The sequence below is a fragment of the Poecile atricapillus genome, chromosome 7 (assembly GCF_030490865.1).
Source record: "Poecile atricapillus isolate bPoeAtr1 chromosome 7, bPoeAtr1.hap1, whole genome shotgun sequence".
Lineage (NCBI taxonomy): Eukaryota > Metazoa > Chordata > Aves > Passeriformes > Paridae > Poecile > Poecile atricapillus.
The window spans coordinates 17330067-17340516 of record NC_081255.1 but is presented as its reverse complement, the minus strand read 5'-3'; the positions used below and the strand labels follow the sequence as shown (position 1 = coordinate 17340516).

Sequence of the window (10450 nt, the reverse complement as noted above, 5' to 3'; positions counted from 1 at the left end):
TACACCTGTGTTCCAATTTAGCAGGTAGCAGATGGGGAGTGAGGATGGATATAGTTTCCAGAAACTTGGTATTCACCAAGTGAAGAAAGGAGTCTGTGAGCAGTACAAATTCCAAATCTCATTAACTGCTGTCAACTCTAGCACTAGGTAGCACAAGAGATGTAATTCAGATGCTTCTGGTGAAATTTCAGCAGTGTAGGCGGGCTTACTATTACTTCTGTTTTTCATAATTTTATTACTATTTTATTATCCTTGCCTTTGATAAAAATCAAGTTATGTGAATTGTTGGTTTTGAAAATGAAGTTATACAGTAAGTTATGCAGGTTTTGATTGCATTAATTTCTATAGCGATTTGTGTAAATTGTGCTTACTTATCTCTGTACCTCACTATTCATATGGCACTCCTCCTGTATGAAAAGTGAATTTCTGTGGGAGAGTACTGCTGGAGCCAGGGGGAAAGCATGGAAAAGGAAAGGCTTAACAGAAGCAATTTCTTAGCAGTAACTAAGAGTTGTATGTTTCCTGTCCACCACAGGTTGCTAAGTTCTCAAATGAAAGACTTGAGGAGAATTGTTCTTTGAAGCACAGGAAAGGAACTGTTAGTTTTTAAAGAAGTCATATATAGCTCAGTTGTCTTAGTTTCAGTCTGAAACTAAGTTTTGGGGATAATGAGTCTTTAGAACAGATTGCCATATAAATATTAAAAAACCCAAAAAACTTAAGAAAGAAGAAAAAAACGAATTACTGTGCCTAATGGAATAAAATCTTTAAAACTGTGTTCTTAACACTGTACCATGTGGTCATGGAATGAGGATGATGCTGCAACCTGGCAAACAAGTGGAGTTAAAGGATGCTGTGCTGTACTGCTGAGCATGAGAAACGATGTACCAGTGTGAAGCACAAGGCTGTGTTGTGTTGTACAGGAGAAGTGAAGGCAGAAGGTGTCATTTCTCATGGAGCACACTTGGAGAGATCAGGAAAGGGAACTTTTGCAAGTATTTCACATATCTGTGTCCAAAAATAGCTCCTGAAAGTTTTTACTGCTCATGTACTATTTCAAGTCAAATCACTGTTCCTTCTACCACTAATTGCCCAATCTGACAATGTAACATTGTACCTTAGATCAAAATGCTATTTCATTGATTCAAAACACTGCATAAAGGAAGTTCCTGTTTCATTTCTTGAACAATGTGGTTTGCAGGCTTCCGGACAGGCCCGGGTGTCTCAGGAGTCTTATGAAATGGCAAACAAGCTTGGGTTTGTTGTGTCAATTACCCAAAAAAATGCTCCAATATTTTCAAAATATTCCAATATTTTGAGCTTTATTCTCAGGATCTTGAGTATTATTTTATGAATAATGCAAAAATATTACATAAGAACAACTAGTAGTAATTGATGAGATTCTTAGTTGTGAGCTTGAGATTGTGACACTGCTTCCTGTTGATGTTTGCTGCTGAAATAAACAGGTAAATATGTTAGATACTTTCTTTTGGAAAAACCAGAGGTTGGTATCTTTCTGAGCTGATGCCTGTGTAAATCTGAAATTATTTGCACTGATAAAGTTGATATTTACAGTGAATAAGAAGAGAATTTGAACACTGCACGAGGAAGAAATGAAAAAGCTGCATTACTAAAACTGAATTTCCTGTTAGCTTAGCATCCATAGGTATTCACTGCATTCTTCCTTCATGACAAAACAACACAAACACAGGTTTAAACTTGATTTATTGAAAATCTCAGTTTTGCATAATTATCCAACATTTGCAAGTCTTAAAACATTTAATTCTGAATAAAAAGTCCATTAAGAAAAAAAATGTTATTTATATTCTCCTTTGTAAATTTTATACAGTCAAAAGCAATCTACTCTTCAAAATCCATGTACAGTGTTACTTAACTGCAACTTTGAATGTCAAATCCTTCACCCATCATAAACATATTCCAGCTGCCAAAGTCAATGAACCTTTCTAGTTATTCCCTCTTCCATTTTCTATAGTGGACCTTGAATGAAGAGCAAATACAGTCAGAGCTCTTAGTTGCAAATCAATAATTTCTTCCAGATGACCTCTGCTGCTGATTGCTGCATTTTCCTTCTCCCAGTGATGGCTGTTTGTGATGGGAAACACTGAACTGCAGCAGTCCTCTGTCTTTGATCAGAGTTGGCTGCATCCAGTAGCAGGTTAAACTGGGACACCAAACGCCTTTGCCACTGATGTAACTACAGAGAGGCACAGCAGAGCAGCTGGGGGAACCCAATCTCTTAAGGCGCCCTTGGAAAACTTGGCAGAGCTTATCTGTTGCAGTTGTAAGGTGAAATCTCGACTCTAGTAGCTTGGAGAGCAGAGGTAGATGTCAGTCACAGCTTCCTAGAGCTAGGTCAGCATTTTGCAGATGATTTAGAGCATCACACGTGGTGATGCAAGCATATAACATGATATAGTGCTGCTGGGAGAGGGAAGGAAAACATTATTTGCTACTCTAACTGAAAGAATTATTTTTCCTAGACTTTGTTCTTATCACAGAAGTAAGCTTTCTACTTCCAGGCAGTTTAGACTAGAAAGCATCATATTAGAATTAAGATACACAAAACCTTAAAGGGGTAGTCTTATTTTGGACGTAGCTCTGCAGAAGGTTGAAGTGGCTCAACAGCCTTTGGAGCCCTCTATAACAAGTTCTGTAATAATAATTTTGCTTATAAAAACTATTTAGAAATATTATTGCTAGGTCCTCTTGTCTGAAGTTGAAGCTGAAGTGCTGTTTCTATATTCTGTAGCCCTTGCTAGCATCTGTTTCATTTGAACAATGTATTTCTTCAATGCAGCTATTGACCCTGTTTTTATTCATAAAACAATATTTATCACAGAAAGTCTCAAAGTTGCAACTCTGCCATTCATACAGATGACCCCACAACAGGCACAACACTACTACATACACTTTTTTAAAACACTTTTTTAAAAAGTGTTTTTAATAAAGTTTTTAAAAAACTCTTACGATGAAATGTAGTTAACACATTTATACAAGAAATTCCAATGACTTGGCACATCGTAAAAATTACTAACTTGAAACTACTGAAAAAAAAGTTAATTCTGATGCACCAGGGGTTTTGGCAAAACCTATGCCCTCACTACACTGTTAAAAGCCACTTAATCCAGATATTATACATTTCTGATTTGGTATTAGCTTTGCCTTGATATGATACTACATGATACTACATGTTCAGCTGATCATAAAACTTGAAGCCTGTACTTACAGCTCCTGTGATTTCTGCCTTATCCAGATGAACAGAAACATGGGTTATATGAAGCATATACTTACACAGCTGAAAGACTTGTGAGAGTGAACAAAAAAGGAAAGTTTAGGTGAACAGCTTTGGTTTTATATGCCTATGTAAGTCACCTGACTGTTGATTAGTCATAGTTGTAATAAAAATGAAATGGATAGTAAGAGAAATTTTGAAACTACAACAATCAGTGTTTGTTTTGGCAAACAATGACAGCCCCTACCTTTCATAAAAGGAAAAAACATGAGAAATTACTTTAAAAAAATTATCTATTACATGAAGTGACAGTAACTAAGAATTTGCAAGTCATACTTCAAAGTGTGCCTGTATTGTCTGTATACAACGTAGTCACTTGTCTCATGTAACAGCCAAAAAGGAAAATAGGATTGTACAACTACAGGACAGGAGGATTTATGAGCAGAAGTTATACCTATTTTTTCCAATTGTTTTTCAAGACTGCCTCAATTTCACATTGATGGTGCTTTTTTTAAAGTGCTGATATTAGTCATCTGTTATAAAAAGAGGTCTCATGTTCTTACATAGTTAGCCCAGCGTTTCTCCATGATGCCAAAGAACAGAAACTGAGGATTTTAAGAAACATGTATCTTTGAACAAAAATGACACTAATTACCAATCCCATAAACTTAGGCACGGTAAATTCAATCCGTATTTAACAGCAACTCAACCAATGTCTAAGTTACTACTTAAACTTTTTTTTGAAAATGAAGAAAATTACAGTTATATTAACATTACTTTGCATATGCACCAAGTATGCTATGCATAAGGTAGGCATTAATAATCATTAACAAATCCTACAAATACAAAAAAATAGTTAGTAGCATTTGGAAAAACAGGAGAGTTTGGGAGGAGGCATTATGTTCATGTTTAAAAAAAAAACCCAAACAACAAACCACCACAAAAAACAGAAAACCCCCAAACACAAACAAGACCAGCACTATCACATCCAAAAAGCCCAACATGAAGTGAAAACCTGATTTTTACTGTCTGTTCAAAAGAATCTGGAAGTTCTTTATTTTCTTTACTGTAGTTTATTGCTCCCCTTCTCCCCCATACCTGTTATATTGTTATGATCATAATATGAACATTAATGAATATTAAGTTCTACTTTTCCTCTTATCTTCAAAGAGACTTTTCAACATGTAAACCTGAACAGCTGATACCACCACCATTACTCCCAAGTTGACCATGGACCAGAAATTCACTCTGTCAAAGTTGCTTTCTTGTATGTTTCGGTCACGAGCCTCAAATGCTCTGAGTAGGGTCTGAATCTGGACACTTTTGCTCAATCTGGCTTTGACACTGTTGATGGATTCCTGGTAAGTAACAAAACAGTATTTTTAGAAAAAAAACCCACCTGAATTAAGTATATAGCTCGCAGCACATACAAAATTATTAACACTGTATTACCACCTGTAATTTAATTTCTTGACAAGTGAGTTAATTTAATTTTAAAATATACACATCATCACAGTTTTTATTAATTTGTCTAGTCTGTGTATCATCTAAAAAGACTTAATTAGTTTTTTGTAGTAATTTTGTTTTTTCTCTTTTATAGGTAGGGAGGTAAGAGAGAAATCAAACCTATTTGGACAGAATTACTCTCAGAACAAATTATGTAGTGGCAAGCAAATGCAGAGTTTTTTTCTGCTGCATAATAAAATTAAGGAGTTATTTAATGGAAACTACCATCAGGGCTGTATCTGCAGCAAAAGAAAAGTAAAATAATGTTACATTCCTGTCTGCTTCTGGTGTTTCCACTGTAGTGGCTATAAACTGCTGCTTCAGCCCAGATACAAAAGCAGAATTTTGACAATAAATCTTGAATAGGACAACTGGAGGTCCTACAAAGGACACAGAGTGTGACCCTGGAACTAGAGGAAAGTACATGGACACTCCAGCAATGACAACAGCAGCTCAATATTTGCACCCTTATTCTGCACTTACTAAGTAAACATCTGGTCCTATGATCTGTTGAAGTTTCATCCACCACACAATAGATACTGACAACATAAAAGCTGGTCTCAGGAAATGCTGAATTATGTTCTTGATATAATTATAGATCCTGAAGTAACTTTTAGTGAGAGGAGTAACATTTGCAGTAAGAGGAGGCTAATAATTTTTTAAAAAAACAACCCAAAACCATAAGGTTAAACCCAGCAGTAACATTTTTCTGTTTTGTATTAAACAAAAATATTTCAAAATAGCTATTCTGGGGAGCCAAATAATTTTATGATGATAAAGTTCATTGTTACACAATAAGGAAAATGAACACCACACAAGAGCTTTAAACGTAAGATACAATTCTCTATTTTTGCCAGAAAATATGCTCTCATTAAGGAATTAAACTACTAAGTGCTTATGTTGGTCCTCATAGATCTTACAGGGAAAGTAACCAATAGTATCAAATACTAATCTTAACTTTACAAAAATTACCTATGTTGTAAGATTTTCAAGACTCTCATGGGTAAGTTCTGCATTTCTTTTTCTTTTGGAAGATACACCAGTATGTAAACAAGTATCTATCAAATCCATTCAAGTATTTTTTGTGATTAGTGTGAGTGGGATTTTCTTCCCAACTTCACATACAAATTTTTCTTTTTTCTAAGTGTCTTGAATGCCAATTTTAAAGATCTGGTCAGATTTTCAGATTCTGTATTTGGTTTTATTATTATTTAAAAGTGTATCATACACTTATAAAATATTTTAATTAATATTGTTTTGTTATTTAAAAATCTGCATTGTGTTTATGGCAATAAATAATGCACTTCATTTTTCTACATGATGTATTCAGTAAGTGTGTGCAGATGTTGGGGTTTTGGGTTGGTTTTTTTTAAGATACTTATTGTCTGTAGCTATGATCAAATAAACAGTAGCTCATGGCATCCTACCAAGTATTAAGAACAGTGGCACTGGAGCACCAAGAAATCCTTTGCTTCTAGATTAATCTCAATATCTAATGATCATAAAGAGAGTAAGAGCTTTGATTCAGCAATAGGCTGAATCCTATACCAAACAGGCTCAGCATACAGTTTAAGAAAACGTAACCACTCAAACAGTGTCTGCAAATATGAACCTGCAGTTTATGCAGATGAACTCGCATTCTGTTTATTAGTTTGAAAAGATGTAATAAAATTTGGGGGCATAAAACCTAATATTGTAGTATCTAATTTACTGAAGATAGCAACAGATATCCGTACTTCTGCAAAGATGTGATGAAGAGGCTAACACAGTACTTTATCTTTAAACATTGATAAAAATTATGCAGTAATTCCAACTACATCATTGGCACTAAATAATACTTTAATGCTTGAAGTATTCATTTAATTGCTGCTAGGGAAAAATGTCCCCTTTTAGCAGTGGGAAGAAAGGAAGCTGAATTGGAAACCAAGTAACTGAAAGCTAGGCAGTTTCTTCTTGCTGATGAAGGGCTTATTCTGAAGAGATCTTCAAGTTTCTGTGTGTCAACAAGAGATGCATGGCGCTAGGCTTCCTGTATTAGTAAAAGCAATATATGGAACTGGAATACATTCCAGTATGGTGCAACAGACCAAAGCAGAATGGCTACATGATGTTGAGTTTTTTTCCAAAAGCTCTTACATTGAATAGAATTGAAGATCAAATACTAACCAGAATATCTTCCAGTTTCATGTCTAGGAGATCTGTGCCTGTAACATACTTCTTCCAATCTTCCTCATCTTGACCATCTTCTCCCATATTGTCCAGGATCAATTCAAAGAAAATAACCTTTTCAGAAATGGTACTGAATGTGTTGTCAAAGCAGAACATGTAATCCCCATCTTCTGTCTCCACCCTGTGTATATAAGCAAAGCATGATTAACTATACTTTCTGTGCTGGTTATCAAAAAGTCAGTTTTTGCAAGCATACCTTCCCCTTTAAGACTGACAACTGTGCACTTACAAATAAGCAAATTGTCTTCTAAATAAAAATAAGAACTCTAAAGATGCCTTACACATTACACAGTTGCAGCAAAACAATCCCACTAACTCCAAAAGGTTCAGAATGATAAAGACAGCAGCTTGCTTTCATTTATTTTTGGGGATTTTGAATCATTGCTAATCATTACAACAAAATAAGGAGTAAGTGGAATTCTTATGTTGTATAGTAAAATTACAGCAAATATTACATATTTTGATGAAAGGACTGGAAAAATAGGGGACTTTTATCTTCTTATTTGTATGACTCACATGATCTTTTGATATTAGATATGGAGACCTTTTTCAACTCCATAATAATTATTTTTATCTACTGAACATTAACAGCTATCATTTAAACAAAAATACCCTTCACTTCATGGTACAATTAACGTAAAAAGCATTCAGTATTTATAAAAAGAAAATTGGTATTCTCAAACTGTTCTATTATGAAGTCGTTTGTAATAGTAAGGAATAAAAAGTACTCAACCTTCATTTTAGTTATGTTTGCTAAAGAAACCAGAAAAGTTCTTTGTTTAACACTTCTGAGTCTGAAGATTTTAAACTTACGTGTGAACTCCATCTGATTTTCTTTCATCAAAAACTAGAGTTTCACCTTTTGGGGACAGCAGATGAAAATCAACATCTAATCCTGCTCCATCTAGAACCTGTGGAACAAACAAAAATAACCAATCTCTGTCCAGTGGAATTCCTGTTTGCATTGCTGACAGCAACGTTTTTAGAGAAGGTGTTTTGAGAACGTTTTTTAGGTAAGGGAACAGAAAGAATCTGAAAGATTAATCTGTCTGGATGAGCTGACACCAAATTAACTAGAAACAGATTAAAAAATGGCTCAACCTAGAAGTATTTTAGCAATTTCATAAACTAAATGTAATCTAAACCTGCCAGGCTGGGCTTATATTGAACCATTCCCTGATTAATAAAAACTTTTATGTTTTTTCAGGAGGAAGAGTTAGACAACCTGTAAAAAAACCAGCAACAGATGGCTAAATCTGGTATTTCTATAGCGGCTATCTTTGATTGGTAAGTACCCGCACTACTTCCACTTCAGTGGTAGAAATGTTCCAACAAATCACTTGTACACTACATGGTGTCACCTCTTTGTTGGGTGAATTAACAGTACTGAACACAAGACCAAACCTCTTAGGCCAATCAAAGCTGTACCACAAGACCTTCTCACAATTTGATGCACATTTAAGGTCGGAATTCTGCCAGGACATTCTCTTTTCCCAAAGGTAGGAGGAATTGAAGGCATTTAGCTTCCTAAGTTCTCAGGGAGTATCTACAGCATTACAAAGCTGTGCTGCTTTAACTGTGTAACACAGCTACAGTTGCATCACCACAGCTATCATGTTGAAGAACTTCTTTATAGGGAAGGTAGGGACTGCATAAGGGGGTGGAGAGGGATCATTTTTATGACATTACTTAAGGGGGAATTTTTGGTTTGCTTGTTTTCCAGTGAACTTTTTGAATACAGTTGTCTGCTCCTGCTGAAAAGGAGGGCAAAGTTTACACCGACTCAAATTGACACTGAAGTCTTACCAAAACAAAACAAAAAAGATAAAGGACAAAGAAAATTATTGGGTAACAGCTGATCAAATTAAAAACCATATATAGTGACTTATTTTCAGGGCTATGCTCCAGTCTGAACACCTAGAAAAGAACCTTTGTATTAGAATAGTGTTTACCTTCTGTCTTTGGAGAATGACCTGCATCCTATGTTAAATATTCCTATGCTTCAACCACTCAAATTAAGTACAAAATAAATCTATTTGCAATAATATACAGAGATCCTTTTCTACACATTCAAATAAAAGGATGAATCATTACTGTTAACAGTAGTGCTAAGAAATTTATGCCTGAGTAGAAATAAGTTACATATATAATGTTATACACGTTAGTCCTTTCTAAAATAATGTCTTTATTTAGCCTATGATCAGACTAACATCCTACTCTATGAAAAATAAACTTCTGTTCGGCTTAGAAAGGGCCTTAAACAAAGCTTGAACATCTCTCTTTTATTCTTGTTCAGTTCTGCATGTAACAGAATCAGAAATTAGAAAAAACCCACAAATTTCAGCTTTCTCTTTCAGTTGGGAAACAGAGGGGAAAAATAGATGGAGGGCAAGAGAGACATCCTGGCCCACTTCGAGGCACAGTAATAGGGTGGGAGAATATTCAGTGCAGCTTCCCTCACTGTACCTATTTTACTGAAAAAAAGGTTTTGTTTTAAGGAGGAAAAATAGTCTGAGATCGAGATCTATCCCAGGCATCACTGGGAAACTCGAGTCTTCTCAAAAAGGACATAAAAATCTTAATGACAAACTGTTAAATTGGGCTGCTTCTGTAAAACTTTCATCATTGAGATGAAGGTTGTTTAATATCAGCACAAAGTTAGGCAAGTACGGGCTCTGTGCATCAGCACAAGGTTCCTTATGCTTTAGAGCTAAAACACAAGGTCAGAACCGTGAACTTTCTACATCCTGCCCTTTTAAAGGATGGCGACTTGTGCTCTTCTAAAGTAGAAACAAAAAGCTCCCCCCAAACCACCAAAATAACTGAATTATTCTAATTTAATTAGAATAATTGAAAAGGCCGGTAAATTAATTTTTAACTCTCGAAGGCAGAACTTGTAACAGTGTCCAATTCCGACGTGGCTTTGCGGGCGCTGCCGAGGCCGGCAAGCTCCCGGGCAGGGCTGAGCTCGCTCGGGGCAGGCACCGCGGCCCTCGGCAGCGCTGCCCCTGAGGCAGGGCCGAGCTGCGGCCTCAGGCAGGCAGGACGGAGCCGCTGTACAAGGGGACGGGCAGACGGCCCAGGGACGGCAAGGCCGCCGCCAGGGCGGGGTGCGGGACCCCAGCTCCCTTCTGGACGCCCCGCGGGGAGACGCCCCCTCCCGCCCCGCCCGACCTGGTACTCGAGCTCCAGCGAGGCCTCCTTGCGCATGGGCTGGTAGAAGCACTCCTTGCGGCCGGCGGGCAGCGTGAATGTGAAGTCGCTGTCCAGGGAGGGGCTGAACTCGGCGGCGCCGGGCGGCGACAGCAGCAGCACGAGACACCCGAGCGGCACCAGGAGCAGCCGCGGCCCCATCGCGGCACCGCCTCGGAGCGCGGAGCCCCCGCGCGCGCACGCACCGAGCGGCGGGGAGCCCCGGGGGGCGGGGCCGGCATCGCCCCGCCCCCTCCGCCCCGCCGCGCC

General features: G+C 37.4%; 1 protein-coding gene across 1 annotated transcript; it reads right to left on the bottom strand.

Moving 5' to 3' along the window:
- Positions 1-1708: 1708 nt before the first annotated feature.
- Positions 1709-10427, bottom strand: TMED5 (transmembrane p24 trafficking protein 5). The gene is made up of 4 exons (XM_058842904.1): positions 10163-10427; positions 7802-7899; positions 6926-7109; positions 1709-4611 (listed from the first exon to the last, which is right to left on the bottom strand). The coding sequence occupies exons 1-4, from the start codon at positions 10340-10342 to the stop codon at positions 4393-4395; spliced, it is 681 nt and encodes a 226-aa protein (XP_058698887.1). The 5' UTR covers positions 10343-10427; the 3' UTR covers positions 1709-4392.
- Between the last annotated feature and the right edge of the window lie 23 nt (positions 10428-10450).

What these genes read in the sequence shown, in the direction of transcription:
- TMED5 (XM_058842904.1), bottom strand. Translation starts at nt 10,342, where the DNA reads ATGGGGCCGCGGCTGCTCCTGGTGCCGCTCGGGTGTCTCGTGCTGCTG. An exon ending in CGCTGGAGCTCGAGTACCAG is followed by an intron (nt 7,900 to 10,162) that starts GTCGGGCGGGGC and finishes TTTGTTCCACAG; the next exon opens with GTTCTAGATGGAGCAGGATT. An exon ending in TGAAACTGGAAGATATTCTG is followed by an intron (nt 4,612 to 6,925) that starts GTTAGTATTTGA and finishes GTTACTTACCAG; the next exon opens with GAATCCATCAACAGTGTCAA.